The sequence below is a fragment of the Coturnix japonica genome, chromosome 5, assembly GCF_054131305.1.
Source record: "Coturnix japonica strain WE chromosome 5, WE-NBRP24, whole genome shotgun sequence".
Classification (NCBI taxonomy): Eukaryota; Metazoa; Chordata; class Aves; order Galliformes; family Phasianidae; genus Coturnix; species Coturnix japonica.
The window spans coordinates 24,705,987-24,728,726 of record NC_140667.1 but is presented as its reverse complement, the minus strand read 5'-3'; the positions used below and the strand labels follow the sequence as shown (position 1 = coordinate 24,728,726).

The following is a 22,740-nucleotide window of genomic DNA, read 5'->3' as shown; positions in this document are numbered from 1 at the left end:
GCTCTACATGGGCCTGTTTACACCTTAGGGAACAGTTCTCAAATAAGTGTCCCAAAGCTGGGCTAGGTCATGAGCAGCAAGGAAGTAAAAACTCTCTGGGCTTCTCAGCCTCTCACAAGGGCACAGCCCAAGAGCTGCTGGATATTGCAGCAGCTTTTGAGCACATTGCAAAGGTTAAACTTGGCATAAACCGTCTCCTTTCTCTGTCCAGCCCATCATAATAATGGGATTGCTAGAGCTTGTTCATGTCGGATAATGACACTGTTTGACGTGGCCACTTCTGAGGACCCAAATATAACATTCAGTCCTGAAATACACATTGGACCAAGCAGGCCACAGCAAGGCATGGGAATGGCGTTTAAAGTTGCAGGTAGATGCAGCAGCTGCACAACCTGCCTCTGTGCCTCAGTCTGCTGTAACTGATTTCTGCTGCTCGTTTATCTGAGCTGCATCCAAAATTTGTTCCCTTCTAACTTATGTTATTCCACCAGCTCTTCCTTTCTTTTTCATCTTCCTCCCTAACACCTCCTTCAGTCAGAAGCAGTGTTGAAGTATTCCAGCCTCTCTATTTCTTGAGGCTTCAGCCTCCTCCTCTCAGATCTTCCATATGTGTTGGTTTAAACTTTCTGTGTGAGCAAAGACAAGAGGAAAGAAACCTATGCAAGGTTTGCCTTTACTCCAGTAAACCAGAGATGAATCTGAACCCAGAGGTCAGGTCTGACCCTGTCCTTATCCCAAGCTCTCAGCTCTGCCAGGAGTGGCATAATATGGAAAATAACAGGGACCGGGTCATTGTGGGATGGGTCTAAGTTTTGATTTTGTTTTGACTTTTATCTACTTCAGGATTTTGGCCCCAGTCCAACAATAATCCTTACCCTGAGCCCAAACCTGGTTCTTCCTCATGTCTGGAATGGTTATTCTTTTTTAGAGGTGACAAACTAACACATCCTATGTGTTACATATCTTTCACAATAAATGCCAAGCTGTCAGAATGAAAATGTCACATAAATCATGCATACAGTGTTTACTTTAAAAAAGATTGGCTCGTACAAATTGAAACAACCCTCCTGATGGTGCCATCCTCCGCAGTGTGTTAGCCAGGTACTGCCCATGTGAAAGCAATGTCTCTGCTTCCAGAGTTGAAATAAACAGTGCATCAAAACAGACATCAAACCAAAACAAAATGTATTTAACATAGTGCAACAGTCAATGCCATAAGAAATCACCATATGCAGAGTTACATATAATCTACACATACTAATAAGACTTTACAAATCTCATATTACACATAGATACACACAGAACTGACTCGGGAGGAAGCATTTGTTGCTAGCCCCTCTGAGGGCTCGGCTTCTGACCTACCTGCCATAGGGAGGCACAACACTTGGTTTTGGTAGTTACTGTATTGAGATTGTATTGCGCTCTCCTGCAATTTGGGGCCCACCTCAGCTACCCACCTGATGAAATGTTGCAGAGCTTGCTCAGCACATGGCAGGTTTGGCACCTGTTGAGGCCCTGGGGATCTTGAGTATGGCCAGAAGCCCCAGGCTGGTCCCTGGCTCTTGGAAGCACCAGCCACCTCTTGTGGGTGACAATGCCAGGCTGCTCTCACACCTTACTGAAGGCTCTGCACCCGCTCGCAGGGAGCCTTGCAGGGAGAGCCTTTGGACCATTGGTGGGTGGGCTGTAGCGGATTAACACCTTTCCCTCCCTGACCTCTCTCCTCCTTGCCAGTCCCTGCAGCTCCGAGCAAGTGGTAGGAATGAAATAACCACAAACCAGATCTACAGTCTTAAAAACAGTGGCATTAACAGGGCATTGATCTACATTACGGCTCTTGACGATTGCTAACACTGGTGGAGCTGAAGGAGGTTAACTACATCTGGACATGCAGCAGCATCCGCTGCAGACCAGGCAGGGCATGGTTAGCAAAAGGCATGCTTTTTGCTTTGTTTGTGTATCTCACTACTTTGTGGTGAATGTCCTCAGCACTTTTCAGGGGCATTTCCTCTGGCTGTGTCAGTGGATGTTGAAATTTGTGCTGCAAATACCTTATTTTGGGGCAACAGAAGCCAGTTACAGGCTGAAAGACATCCTTGCTGACAAAACCCCAGAAAGGTGCAATGAGCAATTGGGAAGCAGGGGTGAGAAAAACAAAAAAAGGAAGATTAGATTAGGGAGAGAGAAGGAAGCATGAAAAAAAAGGAGACAATGAATGAAAGAAGGGGCAAAAAGACTGGCAGAAATAATTTCTTTTAGAGCTTTGTTTGGGGTTTGCAGCAGGTGACTTAGAGCCTGCAGATCTGAATTCTCTTTCTGACTTGACACTGACTGGCTGCAGGCCTTTCAGCATCTCTCTTGGCTTCACTGTCTCTTGAGTTTCCTACCTTGCGGAGCAAATGCATTGCAAAACACAGGGTTTTAAAAATCCTCCCATGGAAACAGCTGTCAAATATCAAATACTGACTGAAACATATAAGAAAGAGCAGGATGGGAAGAGAGGCAGAGACTCAAGAAACAAAGAAATGGTGAGGAGTAAAAGTGAAAGGAAAGGGAAAAATAAACATGGAGATGAATAGGAGGAGGAAGAGAAGCTTTGGAAATGAGATGGGCCATTTGTCAGGGTGACCATATCCTTGTGCAGTGTCAGGAAGAAGAACTGAAATCTGAAGCTTGTCCTGCTGACTGACACTTACAGGCCGGTGGTACCTCTGCAAGCACAGCAGTGAAGTTGTTCCAGAGCTGAGGAGCTGAGAAACCATGGAAGCCCATCACAGAGATGTTTCTAAACAGGAGGAACGTCGGACATAGAAAGGCTGTGCATCGTGTCCTTCTGGCCTATGCACGATCAAGACAGGGAAGAAGCGGGCATCATGGTAGGTAGGGGGGTTCTCGTTGACAGCCAGCTGGCTGGAGTAGGAGCAGCATTGCTCATCGTGGCAGCCCCGATCAGCAATGCTGCTGCTGCGGCTCCGCCAGAGGCCTGTCCTGTGGGAGCCATGGATGCGGCAGAGGGAGAAACGGCTGGTGTTGAGGGACAGGCGGGAGTTGCCGCTGCAGCTGTGGAAAGCATGGCGTGAGAAGATGGAGGAGGTGCTGGAGGCGTGGTTGCAACGCTCGCAGCCGTGGGCCACCTCACTGTACCGACACACCGTGTAGCTGTTGTACGCTGGGGAGTCAGCCAGGTCCATTAGCATGGCCTCCGAGTAGCTGGGGATCAGCTGTCGGTTGGTGCAGATGTGCCACTCTAGCTCTGTGCTGTCCTGCGTGGCATCCCGGGGCATGCGGTAACGGTAGAGGGGCTCCTCCGTCGTGGTGGGTGCTGTGTATTCCAGGCCCAGAAGCTTTTCCACGTGGTAGTGGACGTATGCAGTCCGATACTCTATGAGTACCCTGAGAGGCCATGAGATCATCAGGATAGCTGCCACCCAGAAAGCATAGTGGGACACATACCATGGGAGGTGATCTGGGTCCCCATAGGCCATCATGAGCTCTTTAAAGTCCACATTTTTTAGCTGCATGCCTTCCCTTACCTCCATGTAGTCATCCAGCCCCTCTATTTCTGTGAAGAAGTGAGCCCTTTGTGTCAGATAAGAGTTCTCAGACTCAATGTTGGCAAAGCTGAAGCATTTGGTGAACCTCAGCTTTGTGGCTGTGTAGCTCTCCAGGCCCAGGAGCTCTTTGGAGATGTCCTTGTATCCACAGTGAGAGTAGTCAAACTCAGCTTCGGCCACGTGAGTGTTGACCCTCTCATGGTAGACTTGGGTGGTGGTGTAGGCATCTCCATTGCGGTACCGGGTTACCTGCCGGGTTCGCCGTACAAAGTGGTAGCTGATGGCCTTCCACCAGATGCACGGAGTGGCTTGCTGCATGCGGTTGATACATTCGTAGACACTGTCCACATCAGCCTTGTACTGCAGCTCTCTCTTGACATGGCAGTGCCAGCACTCCACCAGGTACACCACATACAGCATGGATAGGAAGGCCAGTGGGATGTAGACATAGCCATCTGAGCAGGGACTGTCATGGTAGATCATGGACTTGCCCTTGAAGGAGCTGTCGAAGCTGAGCTTGGTGACTCGAGCCAGCTGACACCAGGCCACTGCTCCCAGGCAACCATACATGAGGATGGAGAGGAGGAGGCATTTCCAGTGTGACTCTCTGCACATGCAGGCACTCAGGGATTGCTTCACGGGGCGTTGCTTCAAATCACACCACCAGGGATAAAGGGAGAAAGACAAAGAGAGGAACCTGTCAGTCACACTGCTTTACATAGTACACATGGTGCCTTTTGCCTTCCAGACTGGATTTGCTCGACTGCCTGAGGATGGGGACACCACCCTACTTCATAGAAATGGGAATATTAACTGTTTTGCCAGAAACATTGTGACAGAGACAGAGGTCTTTGGACAAAACCACTTCCTTGCTTCCTCCAGCTCCCAGGAGGGAAGTCCTTCATATGGCAGCACCCACATCCAGGTCAGATGGGCATCTGGATGAAGGTGAGATGGGTCCTCGGATTCTGTACCCTGCAAGGATCCAGCTCCCATCCCCATCTGCACACCTTACTACAGGGCCAAGAAGGTTTTGGAGCAGGGCTGTGAGCTTCCTCCTGTGCTTTGGGAGGTCCTCACACCATGCTGCTGTGGAACCGGGGAACAGTGTCCTTTGTGGGGCCACGGCCCTATGGGTTGCAGCAACACAGGGCTCCAGTGCCTGGCAGAGCTGAAGCTGCTGGCTGAGTCAGAGCTGACTCAGCCCCAGCCCTGAAACCTACTGGGTGATTGACACCATTCTCTTGGAGGCGAGCCATCAGGAAAATTACCAGATTCAAGCACATTTATTTGAAAAAATTGTCAGGATTACAGCATGATGCACATAGCTTCAGGCTGGTTAGGAGACAAGCTCCTACCTAAAATACCTGAAAGGTTCAAGCTCTGGAGCTAAGGGTCTGTGTGAATGAATGCTTAAAATACAGCATATCCTTCTCTTTGAAGTCACAAAAGTCAGGCTGAGAGTGGAGAGGCAGTTTGCATTCTTGTATTCCTGCTACGCTCACCAAGATGAAGTGGTTGTGGTCCTTACTCCTGCGATGCTGCAGTGAATCAGCTGCATTGTCATGCTATGTTGGGCTATAATAAAAGGCATGAAATCCAGCCAAGCAGCTAGTGGAAGCAGAGTTGTTCCTCTGCAAAGAGCAGTAGCAGCATGGGTTATACCCTTGGCTGGCAGCAGCTGGTCTGTAGAAAGCATGTGACACGAGACCCCCTGCTCACCCAGAGGGTAATGGGGAGGGCTGAATGCATCCCTCACATCACCGCCATCCTCTACCTCTTCTTAAATCTGAGAAAAAGACAGCAAGACATGCTGCTATCTGTGCATCATCATGCCCTCTGCTGAGCCTGATTTCATGCAAAAATAGAAGCACGCAACTACTCCTCCTCCCAAGGGACCACCTCCATGCATCAAACTACTTCATAGAAGCCAGCAGATGCTAGGCTGGGAAATGTCTTCTCTTTTTCTCTTGGGATAAAGCTCTCCCCTAGTAAAGCTTCTCCCAAACCCAGAGCAGTTAAGATTCTGTAAGTAAGCTTGAATCAGCCAGGAGTTTAAGGACCAGCATCTTATGACTCAGGAAATAATAGCACAGCACCACTAGAAAGAATTTACTGTTTTCTCAATGAGATGGAGGCATTGGCACCTAACCTTGCAGGGCTATCAGATCAGATTTAATACTGCTTCTTCTTCTTTTTTTTTTTTTTTTTTTTTCTTTTTCTGGAACAGAGAGCCACTTCTGAGTAACTATAGAGGTTTTTATGGCTCGCTGTGAGCACTGCCAAACTAGACTTCACAGGGTTAGGTTCTGATTTCTTAGCCTCTAATCTGACATTGTGTAAGTGCAGAGCAATTTTATTTATTTTAGGGAGCATTCATCTGCAGCAAAGAAGGACAGAATTTGGCTCCTGATGCTTCCTGATGCATCTAGAAGGAGCCTATAAAGATTTCTATTCTTATCCCAAGCCTTTTGTGTATATTTATGTGTCCGAATGAAGAATAATTATTTTTGACTTTATCTCTTATATTTCTCCTTACTAACAAAATGGGTGCAGAGGAACAAAACAGGTCGTATGCATTCCTTTTCTGCAAGCAGGGAAGACAAAAGACTTCAGTATAAGAAGGAATAAGGCTATTTTCCCTAACTTTTTTTGCAGGAAGCCTCAAGGAAAGTGAGGAAGTGGCTTTAGGCAGTCACTACTTATGGGAGTTTTGCAGAGTGAATTCGAGTCTACATCCAGTCACAAAGAGTTTCATCTCTGGAAACTCTTGTCAAATGCCCACTGCTCTGTCCCAATGCCATTCCTGACCAACGTAGGTTTCTCCCTATGCAAACATAGAAGGATTTCTAGTAGACAGTAGTAATGTAAGGTGTGTGCTTAAATATATCAGGAACCCCAATATTTATGACTTACTGACAGACTGTCAGCCTGGCCCTGCATGCAGCCATGTGAAGGCTGTCCTGTTTTAGGTAAGGCACTATTTGCCAAAGGCAGTGCAATCTTCTCCTTTCCTTTATCTCGCTTCCCTTTGACTAATAACTTCTCTGATCTCTGAAGCTCTGTGGTCCAACTTGCAACCCACAGCTTGGCTCCTACCCAAGGACTGATTCAACCAGCCCTGCTGGTTAGGGTTATCAGTGGCCATAATGGAGTCTGAGAGCTGGCAGATGCTTCTTTATGTGCTTAGCTCCATGAAATGCCACCCCCACTTTGGGGAATAGGGTAGCTCTGGTCTTACCAGTCTTGATCAGAGCTGGGCTGGCAGCAGCTCCAAGGCTTGCAGGTCCACATCTCTGTGAAGACACCTCAAAAATGGCCATCAGCCCCCTTTGCTGAGAGGGCTGGGTCTTCCTGAGTTACCTTCACTGTTTTCACTGTGTCTTGTAAAAAATGCAACTACTCTCCTGGGGTTAGTGAGGACATGTGGCCATAGTGCCCACTGCCAGACCTCTTAGATTCACACACATCTATTAGTCCAGTTCAGAACGACCTTCATGTTCAGAACCCTCTGGAAAAAAAGGCTGCTAAGTAGATCTCATTTTCTGCAGGTCCTCAGTTACAAAAGGATATCTCCTATACAGTCTGCCCACTGGCTTTCCCTCTTATTTCAAATGACTATGTTCCTCTGGCTTATATCTTTTTATTTCTCCTTCTCTTTGCTGAAACAATTATCTAACGCTACTACAGTACTAGAAATACTAATAGTGTTTTCATAAGAAAGACAGGAAATGCAACAAATAATTACAATTAAAGCATCAGACATTCAAAAGTCTAATAAGGAAATGTATCTTTCCATCTATCTCTGCATAACAAATTCATTAGTATGTTAAACCAGTGGCTCCCAGCCTTTATTAATTAACATACCAACTTCTTGCAAACACGGTGTTTGTGGTACTAAGTGGAATTTTCTCCTTTCCAAGCGCAGTGTTTCAAATCAGAACAGGGTAAGCCTGTATTTTGGGACAACTACAATAAATGCTTAAGGAAACTAATAATTTCCATGATAACTTGGGCCAGTCAGTGAATGAGAGCTGTGTTCTCTGTGGAATGCTGCGGCTTCTGTGTCATTTTGATGTGGGGCAAAACCCTAACTCCCTGGCATATATTAGAAGAGAAATGTAACTGAAGAAATTGAGGACAGCAAGCTCTACAGCCAGAGGCAAGCAGTGACTGTCCCATAGTAGGCAAAAACTCAGTCACCTCATTTGCAAACTAGAACTCACAGATTTGAGCCCAGGAAATGAGAAGTTGGGGCAGCCCTCCCCTCAGCTGCCCTTGGTCCCACTCTGCCTTTGTATCGGGGCTTTTTGACCTGTCCTTTCCAAAAAAAATCTCAGGCAGAGCGTTGGGTCTGTGCCTCACTCAAAATGGAGAGGGAGCTCCGTGTTTTCCCAAGCTCTCTTTGTCGTCTGGTGGTATGAAGTCTTCCAAGACGCTAAATGATAGATGCTATTTAATTAGTTGCTCTAGTTGCTGGAAAATAGTCTTGAAAGCCTCAGCTGCTCACAGAGAACTGGAAATTCAACTGACACCTGCAGCAGACAGGAGTTTCCAGGCTGACAACATTTTGGTTATTTCTCCTTCAAGGAACCTTTGTGCAGAACTTAGTTTGCAAATGAGAAAGCACACTGGCAGTGGCTGAAAGGGCAACTGCCTTCAAAGCCACCCTCAGATGGCAGATACCCAAGATCAAACACCAGTATGAAGGGACCTGTGTGGAGCCAGCACACCAAACACACACTTGTCCCAGCTCTGCAGCAGCCAGGTCGGCTTCTGGCTACAGCAGCAGTCATTAAAATCATTAAACAGTACTTTGCATTGTAATAGTGTGTAGATTTGGGCTGTTAATCTTGCCTAGTATAAAGAGGTGGGGAGAAAGCAGAAGAATGTGTGGCTTTGCACTTAGCAGCTGGAGCAGATCATGCCGGGTGCTAGAGGGGTGGGTGGGCAGGGTTTCATCCCTTGTGAGACACCAACATGAAAATACACTCAGCTAGACTGACAACCATCCGAAGTGAGCTTACAAGCAGCTGCACTGACGCTGGCCAAGAAGGCAAAACATTAAAAACTGCCTCACCATGGCACAGCGTCTCCTTAGAAGGTACACTGGAACTGTAAGAACATGTTTCTGGATGACTTATGTCCCTGGTTTTCTTCCTCTCAGTGGGTTCATACGAACTAATGAGTCCTGGGGCATGGGTTGTGGCAGGCATCCTTGCTCCCCCTTGTGAGCATCCGCTGGTTAGAAGGGAATGAAGGGATGCTAGAAGCCCAGACAGCTTCCATCAGCTCAGGTATTTGGGTGCCGACCTTGAACATCTAGTGCCTCGCTTTTGCCAGTGGGGGCTCGCTGCTTTGCTGACCTTTGGACATCAGCATCTCTGATAGCTGGATTCACCAGCTGACCATATGGCTGCCCCTACGTGATGTCAGGGATAGTTATGATACAATAGTTCTTAAGTGTTCTCATGTAGTAATAGGAATTTCTCCTATCAACTTGTGTTATGAGCTAAACTGCATTTACATCGTAAGTCCATGCAACACTACACCTTCTCTCTCTCACTTCTATACCTCACAGGCAACACCACAGTCCTACATACAGCCCAGTGACTGGTACTTGGTAAAAGCTCATCTTGCATAAAGTCTTCCTGCTTAACATTACAGACGAAAGTAAATTAAGAACTTAGAACCCCTTCTGCAATTTGTTCTGATGATTGAATTTCACTGCCATTGTAACTTTCTCTCACTTTATCCCCCATTGATGGCAGTGAGGATTCCCATTCTGAATGTAATGAAGGGCTCTTTTCATACTGCTGCCTTCTCTCCCTGAAGGTGCCTCTCCATTCTAATTATGACACCTCTTGCCTTTCTTTTTGCAAGTTAAGTGGGTCAAGGTCTCAAAGTCCTTCACTGCACAGCTTTTTTTTTCTTTTTTTTTTTTTTTCTTTTTTTTCTTTTTTTTCCCCCCAGCTCTCTTGGAAGATCTCCTTTTTCTCTATCAGCTTTAGATCATTCTTAATGCGTATCCTGCAAGTGGATGCAGGATTTCAGCACTTATTTCACTAGGGTTATATTTAACCATAAAATCATCTCCCATTTCCACACATTTTACCTTTTTAAAAAATCACCAGGAGTTGTATTAGAAGATTTTAGCTTGGGAGCGTATATTCGAGCACTCACCACTTTGCTCCTAGGTATTTTCTGAGTCACTATTCCAAGGACAGATAAAGGATTGGATGTACTCTTCACCTTGAAATGTGTAACTTCAGATTTGGCTTTGGATTGAATAGAGCAATTATTAAATGAAGCAGATCTCTCTATAGGACTGTGCTCACTGTTACAGACCAGCCTCATAATCTTTGTGCCAACTGTAAATGTTACCAGCAGTGATTTTATGCTTAAATACAGTGGATAGTGTCGAATCTAGCAATTATTCCTCTATAACTCTGCCACTCTAATAATTAATATCCCATTAACTTATAGAAGGCAATTGTCTTCATAAAGCCAAACATCAGTCATCAGCACAAGGCTGTGGATGTTGTGTGTGCACTGAGTTGCTCCTCACACTTCCAGTGCTACTGCCAGGAGCAATTCCATGCGCAGCTCTTGACGCAATGCTCAGTCAGACCCTGCCAAAGCTTCAGTAGAGCACATCATTACCTAGCTTCTTGTTGTCATACGCTATTAATCAGTGGTTGTATTTTACTTCGAAAGTGGGTGCATGGCAGTGTGGGCTCAAAGTGTTAATTCTTTTCTTTAGCACACACAAATGTTACGTGTTACACAGCACACAAATGGTTGTGGTGACAATTACAAACCTCTGGCTTTGTAGTCTTCTAATCAGGACTGCTGTAATTAATTTGAACCAAAGGCTGCCAAACTGACCCTTATAGAAGAGGAGAAATAGCCTGTGAAGCTCAAATGAAGCTGATCAAACTGTTTTGCAGTTAGACTTTAAAAAACGTATATGTAACTTTGCCAGATGTCTACTGTTTCTCTGTAGCTTCTAATGATAAAATGGCTTTTTCCTCTTCTGTCAGATTAAGTGCTTCAGTCTCCTTGAAAAGCCCGGCAAGAGCTGGATAAGCAGAAAATATGCTGGAACAGCATGAATTTATTCTAATGCTTGTTTTGTGGACAGTTTGGGGTCCAAGTTTGACTGCCTGTGTCTGGTTTGCAGTCAGATATCTGAGTTCCCTGATTTCAAAAGCATTCAAATTCTCCTTCAGGGAAATCATGCCAGAAGCATTTCCTGTCCTTTGAAACCCCATGTGTGAACATGTTTGCCCTTGGTGGCTGACCTCAAGAGCTTCAATTTTGCTGAAGCAAAATGCTATCATGTCTAAAATGAAAGAATAAGAGAAAACAGAGGGTAGCGAGAACGTGGCACGAATGGAAATAGAGAAATGAGGGAAATGCAGGAGGGGGTGGGGGGTAGGGTGTGAATAGGTGGAAGGGAGGAGAGAATAGCCTAGAGATACTGTGAATGCAGATGTCACCAATGCAGATATCACCCAGGCAGTGAAAGGGAGGCAGCAGGCGAGGATGGGGACCTGCCAGCCCAGGAAAAGAACTGAGCAAGGATTGATATAGGGAAGGAGTGACCCTGTCAGCATCGAGCGACCCACATTGCCAGCAGTCCTCTCAGCCCATCTACAGTCTGAAAGCAGCTCCTTCGGACCAGATACTCCCTTTCTGCTGGGAACTTCTCTAAAAAATTCAGATCTAGAGCCCTGTCTGCTCTACGTTGGAATAAAGCTGTGCGAAGAGGGGGCAGAGAGTCCCGTAGTGGTGACGCTGTGCTGCAGTGGTGATACCATGATCATGCCTCAGCAAGCAGAGATGTGCGGCAAAGCCTGGCATCACTGTGTGCTTCTGCTCTCCTCCCAGAGCTGGCTGCAGCACTGCAGGGTGACCTTATCACTGTCTTCAACAGCAAAGTGACCTCACAGCTTGGGATTGCTTCAGTGAGCAACGAGTCAGTCTTGTCTTTCTTTTTTTCTTTCCGGTTTTATTTTGCAAGCAGTCTTCCTGTTCATGGGAAAAAACATGACAGAAACACTGGCACGGGGCTAGAAGAAGAGAAATAGAAGCAAAGAAGAACTAAAGATGTGGGGAGAATTAATGCCAGCCACAATTTAATTTGCCTTTGTGGATTTATGCTTTCTGATGAACACATCCCAGTGCGATAAATGAAAGGTGAAGAACAATCAATAACTACAAATCACACATCGGTGTGGTGACCTGCCTGGATGAAAACAGATTTTTGTCTGACTACGTGACTTCTTCCATCTTGATCAGGAGAGGGCAGTAGAAAACGTTCCTGAAGGACATGGCAAAAGATAACACAGAGAGGCCCACCAAGACTTTGCTGTGGTGAATCCTCAGCTGTGCTATTGACGGTAACTGAGGTGATCTCTGACACCAGGACCAGCCTCTGCTGTGCTGAGAACAGCTTCACCATTTGTACAATAAGACAGGGTGATGCAGTGAGGGCAAGGAGATCTCCATCTGCCTTCCCCTAGAAGACAAAACAGATGTGGACGCAGATACCACCTTACAAATCCTGAGGTGATCCTGGTGAAAGGCTGGACCAAAGAGGCTGGGGTGACTACAGAGAAGACAACCACAGGAGAAGAGTGAGAGTACAGTTCTTCCTGCCTCACAGGGGCAAATGAACTCCTACGTGACATGTTCATTAGAGGAAGGAGCCTGCAGAGCTGTGCTAACCAAGATGCTAGTGTATGATGGGTTGAAGTGCTCCTCCATTATGTGACCCAATATGGGCACCGCATGGAGCATCAGTAATAAGGCCTGGTGAGGAAAACGGGAGATATTACAACAACCATCTCATAAATCCTCTCCCGGGGAGCCTGAAATAAAATCCTTCCTCCCATGTATCTTAAACTGCAAGAAGCCCATTACCCCCAGATCATGCTGAGCCAATAGAAAGTGCTCTCAGCATGGCTGCCAGCATGGAGGGGACAGGAAATACAAGGGAAAGAAGGCAATGGAGAAAAACATTTAGCATCAAACAGAATTTCCTTTCGGTCCTTGAGGATGTGGTACAGATGTAGCTGCATGTATGTTTTGAACACATCATTTGCTCCTTTGCCATTAAGCTCCTGCCAGAATGAAAACCTCATGCAGGCAGAGCCTGTCATGCCACTTCCAAGCAGAGATGCTCTATGACTTGGTTTAAAAGGAATAATCGGTGTGCAGGGCACAAGTCAGTAGCATCACCAATAGGAAGGCATTTGCTCTGGCAGCTGCACTCCTGTGGTGTGTGAGCATCGCTGGGTTTCTGGTTGTTTAAAGCCCTGCAGAGATTTAATCTCATCCTTCCTTCACCAGAGCTGTCAGGGGGAGGTATCAAGCTGGTAAGGTGATCAGAATGGAAGCATTCAATTCTGTCCTCAGCAGAGACTATCACCAGACAAGACAAACCATGAAATGGCACGTCTTGCTGATCCACCTGAATGCCAGCTGATAGGACCCCCTTGAGGTACAGCACAAAGGCAGCCCGTTACTTCACTCCTTTCATCCTCCTGAATCCAAGCATTTAAGGTACCATTAGAAGAAGAAGAAAGCGGAGATCAGGACAGAAGGAGCTTCCAGTACTTAAGAGTTCTTCAAGAAGAAATAAAGGAAATCCCAGAAAAGAAAGATGCTTGTAGGCAGACAGTATTTATGCCACATATTATGACAGGATAGGAAATATGCTTGCTAAAATTTGAGGGGAAGAATTTGAGGGATGTGAAGCATTTGTGCCCAGTCACCTCCACTGGTGAAGCACACACATGCTGTTACAAGGGAAGCTGCGCAGGTACATTTTTGGCACAAAGGAATCCTAGCAACAGAGTGGCCACCATTTGCAAAACAGAAATCAGTGCTGTTTTACTGACAGTTTTTTTATAAGCTTACAAAATACTACACTACAAAATTATCCCTTTTCCCCCCAAATTGCTGATGTTGGTGCTGCTGGCTTTTGACAGTAGCGACACACAGCCAAATTCCCTGCACATCTCCCTTGGATATCGATAGTTCCCGGTAGACATGTGGTAAATATTACTGGTGCAAGGTTCATAGATGGGCACAGAGCTTCAGGATGGGGAAGGAAATGTTCCTTACATTTGATGAACTTGATGAAGTGATGGCAGGCAAAGGCCCACCAGCCAAGGGAAAATAAGAGACCATCTCCTGGTGCTTCAGCCTTAAAATACGGACAGTGGAAATGGGAGGGCTCCATGTGGCTGACATCTCCTGGATGGATCTTACAGGAATCCATGTACACCATCGTGTTAGCTCCTCACTGGCTGTTGGCAGCCTAGTTGTCTAATGCCTCTGTTTAGACAGACTTTACAAATGAGAAAAGTAGTTCAAAACTCAAAATGAACAACCTGAATGGAGGGTAGAAAAATCTTGTAAGCGCTCAGAAGGAATGTGATCTGGAATTGAACCAAGTTCCAGTGAACTCAAGAGAAGTCTTTCAGAGTAAAGTGTGAATCAAACCTGGTCCAGAACCACAAAGTTTATTATATATATATAAATATATATGTGTGTTTTTTGTTTGGGAGATTGTTTAATAATGGTGCTCCTGTTAAAATGATGTAGCACCCCAGCAGTGAGAAAGGAGGATTTGTGATGAGTATCACTCCTTTCTCTCTCATGCTTATCTTTTCTCTCTCAGATGCACATTCTGCAACAACATATGACATCTAAGTATGTGAAAACTTAACTGGATGCTGAACTGGGATGCACAGTATATCAGCCTGTACAGAAAGAGTGCTATATGTCAGCTGGCACTCCCTGTACATTATGCACCTAATGTAAAGCCAAAGAAGCTGCAAACTTTGTCACCTTGTGAGGCATAATCCCTTCCATCTTCTCCCAGGCACTGACACAGCACCATGAGAAGGGTTGCAAGGTACGTTAGACACTGCTTCCCAACCTTAGCTCTGCTGAGGAAAGGCTACCAGCCTGACGCCATGCAGACGGGTTTCTCCAGCCTTCCCACTCACAGTCTGTCCTGCCTGCTTCTGCAACATCTCCCCCAGCATCTCAGGGACTGAGGATGCCCCTCCTGCTGGGGCAGAGTTAAGGTTGCTGTGGGTGTTGCCTGTGGCATATGGTAGCTCTTCCAAGGGTAGGATGCATGGGGGAAGAGCAGAAAGCATAAACTCCCATGCAGGAACTTATTTTCCTTAATGTGATGTCTTGGGGTGAGATGCAGCTCACATAGGACCCAGCATGGGTGGTTCTGCTGCCAGCAGCATTGCGGGGATTGTAGCTCATCTCACGCTGCTGCACAGATGACGTGAACATTTGGGTTTTCTTTAGTTAACCACCCTGCTATGAGAACTGTGACCCCAGTGATGTTTCATGATGTGCTAATTTTAACTTTGTATTTCTGAGGCTCAGAGGAGCCAGATGAATGACTATATTCTTCAGTGAACTCTTCAGTGAACTATATTTTCCATGATTAGAACTTAAAAATTAATTGACTACTTAGCTGTGCTTTTCTGAAAACTAGAACTCCTGCTATAAGTGAAAAATCAAACAGAGCCTTATCCCTAGTGCCACAACAGTGTCACTGGAACAACTCAGTGTCACTGGCAGCTCAGCAGTGCAGGGTCAGGTGTCCATAGTTTAAGAAGAGATAAAAAGAAGTCCCACAATGTGTTCACAGGATGAAGATTCCTCTTGCCTCATCCCTGCAATTGCTTCCACTTGAGTGAAAGGGAGCCTTGGTACCCACCCTTCCCTTCTGGATGGCTATTATCTTCTACGGTGTCTGAAGTGAGAAAGAGAGAACAAGGCACATATTTGGAGTTTCAAAGCAGCGTACAGACCCCTTGCTTCCTACTGGTATTAGCTGCCCATCTGTCCTCCTGAAGGCACAGCATTAGAAATGACACCTGGCTTGGACCTACCACCTGGTTACCTGTTCTTGTTCTCTCCCTCTCCCATTGATGCACTTAACGGCTGCTTGCCAACTGTCCTTACGACTCTCTAGTGATGGAGCTCCAAGGGAGCACCCTGTCAGAGAGGCCAAAGACCTCAGAAACCATCACAGCCGGAGCCCAGGATGCTGTTCAGAGCTCAGACACGTCTGTCTCATGGTTCCTATCTATTTCTTTAAACTGTCAGCAGCTTTTCATGCAAAGTTACAGAGAAGAGAGACAACTTCTGAGCACCAAGAACAAGCACGTGAACAGAAGATAAAGTGGGGCAAAGGAAAGAACAAAAGCAGAAAAAGATGTGATGTCTCAGCACGGATTTCCTTTTGACAGGATCTGCAATGCAAATATTTCCTGGAACTGCAGGATCATGAAAAAAGAGCTTTGCTGTTCCTCTGATGGAACTATTGTTGGAATTATTCCCTTGTCTTCAATAGAGAGACTGTTTGCATCAAGAAATGAGACCTCTTTGGTTTCTGCCTGTTGAATAAATGGGCAGAAGGGGTAGAAAAAGATTTTACCTGTTTGACTCCCACTCAAAAGGGGCAACATTGTACTCCATTTTAATAACATCATTTAGGTCAATCACATACACTCTGCATGGTCACAGCCTTCTACCCAGCCAACCAGCGGCCAGTATTCAGGTTATTACTCAAGCAGTTCTCTTACAAGAGATTCAGAAGAGCTAAGGGGAAGGAAAAGCACTTCGTATTTCATATACAGATATATATGTGTGTGTGTGCGTGTGTGTTCCATGTTTCATGTTCTCCCTTTAGCCAGAAGGCAGGGTCAGCGCAGCTCTTGGGAGAGATTTGGAAAGAAAACAGCCTTTCTCTGTGAACTGGTACTCAATGGTCCCCCCAAACCTTCTGCTTCAGAGGTGTCAGGGACCAACACTAATCTTCATCACAGGCCCTGTACCCACCCTCCTCTCCACCCCCTGTATCTGACTTCATTTATGGTGGGCACAGAAGCTGCAGTGAAAACGGCAAACCCCTGCAAGAGGAGAAGGCAGACACAGACAGTAGGGAGCCAAGGGGTTCCTGTGGAGCTGTGGGGGAAAGGCTTTGTCAGAGCACGAGGATCTGGTGGTGAGAGAGGCGAGAAACTGTCCTCAGAGATAGGGACAGTTGAAAGCCAGCTGATCTAAGTTATGAAGGGATTTTTGGCTGTTTTCAGTGCCATAAAATAAGCCTTAATAAAATAAGTGTGTTTAATATTCACACGGAGAAAAGGGATGAAAAGCTGGAGGGCTAAACACAGACTAACCCCCAAGTAGCAGGTGGCTATCCAGAGGCACACTTAAGCAGAAAGGACCCAGCTATCTTTTGACCTGACTGCAAAGCTGTAGCCTGCAAACGAGCCATACATGCGTTTTCTGTTGCACTCCTTGGTGCTGAGTGGCCACAAACAGCACTTTTGAAACACATTTCTGCCCCAATTAGCATTGGCAGCAAGAGGCAGCTGAGACAGTTTTAAGTGGTCTCTTTCTTCTGCAGCATTTCCAAGAGTATCAGTGGGTTGATGACCAGTGGTTTCAGAAGCATCTACCCAGGAGGTTTGCCCTCTTTAAATTAGACAGGCCAACTGATTGCACTATGTCATGCCCAATTAGAGTTCTTAAATATGGAAGACAAGATAAAACCAGTCATGGACAACTGCTGTTTGACTCTGCCAATACAAACAAGACAAATACGTATTTCAAAATGTCAAGTGGCTGCTGCTTTCAGCTTTCTTGAGTGATTACTTGGCTCTGGTAGCAAATAAATGACATTTGCACTCACTGGGTTTATTTTCTTCAAAAAAATAAAAATTAAAATTAAAAAAAGAATGGAGCTAAGTTTTCCAAATGTAAACATTTTTAAGACCATTTCATAATTGGCAAAAAATGCAGAAGAGTCACCATCAAGTCTTCAGTGTAGGTGTAGGCTGTCACAATAACAAGTAAGACAAGAAAGACAGTCAGCCCACAGCTTAACCAGGGCAGTACAGAGCAGAGGGGAGGGAAGTAAAGGAGAATGTATCAGAGAAACAGTTAACAACAACAACTGCTGGAATGTTTGGAAAAATAAGGCCCTTCTATTTCTTCCCTTCGAGAGGTAATGCACAAGAATTAATGGGATGGTAAAATCTAACACCACCACTGAAATCGTGACTGTTTCAGGTCATCCGGCTCAAAAAATTGATATCTCAATAGGAAGAAAAAGAAATATTAAAAACAAAACAAAAAACCCACTAGCAAACCACCAAAAAAACAAACCCCAACAAAGCACAGAATGGCAGAGTAGTGGCAGGCAATCTGAGAGCTTGCTCTGACCTTCAGCAACAAAAGCTGTAAACCCAAGTGGCCCTTGGAAGAACTGGAACCAGGCTGCAGCTGGGTACCAAGCAGGCTCTCTGCTTTCTGCTCCACAGCAGCATCCTCCAGCATCCTCCCTTCTGCTGTTTTCAAGAATAACAGCTTGGACTTCAGACACATTCTCTGTTAGTCACTGAGGATTTTATCTCACATTGATTTATCCCCAAATAAAGGCAATTTAAAGCCATTTTTAAGATTTAAGTCTACGTATTTGATCCAAGGGAAATCCATAAATGACAAGAGTCATAGAGAAGCCCAGGAAATGCCCGTTTAATACAGGACATTTCAGTACAACTGCAGATCCAAGAAAAAAAAATACTATTCACATTGGGATGGAAGAAGCAAGAGGAAAAGACCAATGAAGTAGCACTGCAGGGTTAAGACATCACTGTTAGAGGCATTAGACTCATGTGCAAATGTTTGTGCTGGAACTGAAGAAAAACAGAGAGGAGGATGACTGAAGTGAGATATAATGTGCTTAGCAGAAAGATCAAGTGCTCTCATGTCTAGAAATGACTTAGATATTTTTATGGTGGACTTAATATATCGAAAAGTCTTCTGTAGCTTGTGGTTGTAGACCAAATAAATCAAAAAATCCCTTTCAGCATTAACCATCTATTGATCTTCTGCAGGGCTGTAATTACACTGGGGAGCTCTACTGTCAGAACAGCAGCTATATCATGGACCGAGCCACAGCTCTTAGCAATGAGCTGTGTCGCAGGTGTTTATAAAGCAATTGGACAGGTGAAAACCTTCATTTTCACCCACACAAGACAGTTTTTTTCAGTCTAAGCTGAAAAGTCAATTTTCTCTTCTAGGTACTTTAAAATCTGTTGTTTGGCTTTAACCTAAGCATCCTGCAGTTTCACACAGGCTTTGCTGAGCCTACTGTATTTCAGCCACAGGACCATGAGACTGTTGACAAGCCATGGGACCCATTAGCAAAAGCTTTAAGCAGACCAATTGCCCAAAGAAATGTTCAAGGTTTGTTTTCACTTCTGTGACTGCTTGAAGGCTGTTCCCCGCATCCATGGAAGCATCTACATTTGTTATCTCTACATAATGAAGAAAGTTCAGCCACTTCCATGATTTGTGCATGGATTATGAAGTCTTAAGTGGCAAACCTGTCAGAACAGCTGGGAGCAAAGACTGCATCAGGTGCAGAGGGAAATCTCAGGCATTGTGAACACAAGATAGCTGGCTGTCCTGAATATACAGGGCTGTGAGCATATTGTCATTGGCTGTCGCACAGCCCTGCAGCTGTCTGGCTGGTGCCTTGTGGCTCAGTATTTGTTGTGTCAATGCTCAGACACATCCGTCATCCCCTGCCTATGATCTTCAAGGCCGCAGTAAGGGCTTCACAGATGATGCAAAGAAATACATTTAGCCTCATGTGCGACAGTGTTTTCTACTGCATATTAGGCATTGGGAGAGCCTAGACCCCATGGGAAAATGAGAGGGATGACCTCAGTCCTTTGGCCCAAACACCTGAACGCCACCCAGATCCAGGCTACAAACCCATTTGTGCACTCATCCTGCCTATCCTACAACTTACGCCAGCGCCTGAGAGCCGCAGTTCCCTTAACCATCTCAGAAACCTTCGTTAAACGGTAGGCACCCTAGCACAAAGCCCAAGGCATTCTTGGGAGACAAACTTCCACCCGATAGACCCCGTTGCCCCATGCCGCATCCTCCCGGCACGGAGATACCCAGCGGGGCGGCAAGCGCACCGGGGGAGGACCGCAGCGGGGCTCCCAGCGGGGCCGGGCCCGGTCGGGGAAAGCCGGTCACCCCCAGTCCGGTGCCCCCAACACCTGGCAGCCAGAGGCCGCCCGGCTGCGGGGACCCCGCCCGCTCCCGCCGGCAACCCCGGCACTGCAGGGCGCGGCGGGTCCGCTCCGCACCGCGCAGAGCCCCGCTCCGCTCCGCACTGCCCCGCTCTCGGCTCCCTCCCGGCGGCTGCTGGCGGCCGCCCCCGCGGCGCGGCTGCAGGTCCCGGCCGGGCTGCGGGGGCTGCGGCTGCCTCGCCGGCTTCCCCCGCTCTGCGGATCCCCTCCTCAGCCTCCCGCTCCCGCTGCTCGGCGCGGGGCTCGCCGGCCCCTTCCCCACGCCCATCTCCTCTTTTGCCTCCCGAGCCCCTCCGGGCAGGGGGCGGCTGCCCCCGCCGCCGCTCACCTCCTCCCGCTCGGCGGCGGCCGGCCCCGGCGCGGGGCTGCTGCCCGGCCCGCTCTCAGCAGCCGCCTCGGCTTCCCCCTCCGAGGACATCCTTGGCCATCACCGGCGGCGGGGGCTGCGGGCCCCCGAGCCGCCTCCCGCGCCCAGGGCCGCCCCGCCGGGTCTGCCCGGCTCCTTCCACCATCCCAGGCAGGCGGGCAGGGAGAGAGGGAGGGAGGCGGCGGAGGGGAGGAGAGAAAGGCGAGGCGGAGGGGGGGTGCCCCAGCCGCTCACGGCCCCCCCAGGTGGGCAGCGAGCGCCCGGCGGCTCCCGGAGAGCCTCTGCGGGAGGCTGAGAGCCGCGGAGTGAGTCCTTCCCGCACCGGGGGCTCCCTCCCGCCCCCCTCCCGGAGCGAGCCGCCCCCGCCCCTGGGATGCTCGGTGCGGCTTCACGCCCCCGCCGCTCGCCCGCAGCCCCCGGCCGCTTCTCCCGGCTTTTCCCGAAGCCCGCACCCCTCCCGGGCTGGCGGCGGCACCGAGCGGCTGGACGAGGCGGCAGGACGAGGAGGAAGAGAAGAGAAACTGCCCCTGGGGCAGCGCTTCTGCACGGAGCGGCCGGACGGCCAAACTTCTCGGGAAGCCCCTCTCCTCTCCCGGCCGCAGACACCCGCAGTGGGTGCGAGCCCTGGGGCTGTCCCGGCCCTCACATACACGTGTACCCTCGGGGGATTTCTGCTGCGATCCCTGCGGCAGAAGAAATGGAGGAACCCCGCTTCTCCTGTCCCTTCCTCCCTCCCCTCTCCCTCAGCCTTCCTTGCGGGTTCATCCATCCAGTACAGATCGCCCCGAGCAGCCTCTCGCAAACCCCCCGTACTGTCAGCATTCCCTCCGCCCGCCTGTGCCCAGTGCATCCAGGCATTATCCGCTGTCCTGCATCCAGGACTGGTGTACTGCACCATCTTATCTCTGCATGTTTGTTTCATGTTTCATTACACTCTTTGCCTTGTGAGGCTCATCTCATTTGATCTGTTTCTCTCTGTGTGCCCTACAGCAGTATGTATTTTAAATGCTTCGTAAAATCTTGCAAGCAGGCAAGTGAGCAGACTTGAAGCATCAGCCTTAGCTTTAATATTCGCACCTCAACTCCTGCCACAACGCACTTGCAGCTTATCAGTCGTGCTGCTCTGCATAGCCCTGCTCCGGCATAAAGGCTGCAGGTGAGGCTGGCTGGGGGCCTGTGGAGCAATGGGTTGCTCGGTGTTTGTGTGTGAACATACATAGAGAAAAGCCCCAGAGCTGAGATTTTCTAGAATTGCTAAATCTGGATTTCAGGACACTGATTGCATGGGATGACTCTTGGCTGATTACAGAGGGAGCAACTCTCCTGGCCTTGGAGGTGAAGGACACCAACAAGAGACACTTGGCAATGTCCCTTTGTCTTCTATAGCTTTTGACCACCTTGCTTCTGTCAGCCCTGGAGAGGAACTGCAGGAAGCACACGGTGCTGGACAGTACAATGCAGGTTTTCTAAACTACATGAAAATATGCATTCAAACAGTATTTTTTTTTATTTTTTATTTTTTCATTTCCATAAGTGGCACAACAGGGAACAATCTCTCAAGGCAACATTGGCCAGCAGACAGCCGGGAGTGGATCACATCTGGGACGCAGGAAGGAGCATCAGAGAATGCATAAGGAGTGCCCCTGCCTTACCCAGCAAGACCTATAGGGGAAGAGAGAAATTAAAACCCTGTTCTGCTTGGTCAGCTTGTGCGTTTGTCTGGATGCTTTCAGTGACCTCACACACACTATAAAAATGGTGGCAATGCTGGGATGTGATGGAGCACTGCGGTTAGAAGGGAAACGTGCCAAGCCAGAGAACTGTCCCTGGAGATATCTGTACCCAGTGTTACGTGAGCACCAAATTCTCCTGGTAGGGACTGTTACACGGCACCCATCAAAGGCACCAGCAGCAATGATGGGAAGAAACAAAAATGGGGTTCAGAGTGCTGTGAGGTAGCAAGGAAGGGGCATCCCTGATAAGGTGACAGGGGTGAGCAGTTCTCTGAAGTCAGGGACTTGGCTGTTAAGAGAGCAAGGAGATGCTGTGGAGGGAGGTGTCAGCAGCCCAGCCAAACAGACCAGGAGTAAGAGCATCAGATTTAAAAGCTGAGTCACACAAGGACAGAAAACAAAGACCTGTCAGAGCTCAGGTCTGCCTGTCAACCCATACCAAACAGTCACCTCTGTTTAATAAATACATCTAATACCCACTGGGCTTTGCGTCAGCCTGAACGGCTTCAGGAAGGTTTTTAATTTATTTTCATTTCCACAGACACTGTGCTTTTGATGCTGAATAACCTGTGATTTATTTAATCTAAGCCAATCCTGTCCGGTGCTCAGGTCTGCAAGCAGTCCCAGGGACTGGCTTCCCAGCCCTTCCACCTTTAAGAGAAGAAGACATTTCCTGAGGTGATGCACCCCCAGCCGAGCATGGGGTTTTGATCCAAAAAGCAAAGGTTTGCACATCTTCCTACGTGACACACTGTCAGCATCCTGGTGGCACCAGAAAATCATGGGAAAAAGCCTAGAGATGAGACAGACCTGGAGAAGGGATGCTGAAGGTTGCTAGCCCTGAGATTGAAGATTTAGAAATGTCATCTATCACTCGGTGCTGTTACTTCCACCTCCGTGACTCCAGATTCAGTGCA

The 22,740-nt window shown here is 47.7% G+C and overlaps 1 protein-coding gene and 1 long non-coding RNA gene across 2 annotated transcripts; one reads left to right on the top strand and one right to left on the bottom strand.

Annotated features, from left to right (window-relative positions):
• Nucleotides 1–1,168: 1,168 nt before the first annotated feature.
• LOC107314762 (transmembrane protein 151B-like) lies at nucleotides 1,169–20,390 on the bottom strand. Its single transcript, XM_015864364.3, has 2 exons — nucleotides 20,052–20,390; nucleotides 1,169–4,202 (listed from the first exon to the last, which is right to left on the bottom strand). Exons 1-2 carry the CDS (start codon nucleotides 20,139–20,141, stop codon nucleotides 2,772–2,774), a joined length of 1,521 nt encoding a protein of 506 aa, XP_015719850.2. The 5' UTR covers nucleotides 20,142–20,390; the 3' UTR covers nucleotides 1,169–2,771.
• Nucleotides 19,214–21,795, top strand: LOC146760722 (uncharacterized). The gene is made up of 2 exons (XR_014947153.1): nucleotides 19,214–19,486; nucleotides 21,081–21,795. It is a non-coding gene; the product is annotated as an uncharacterized LOC146760722 (long non-coding RNA).
• Nucleotides 21,796–22,740: the final 945 nt, after the last annotated feature.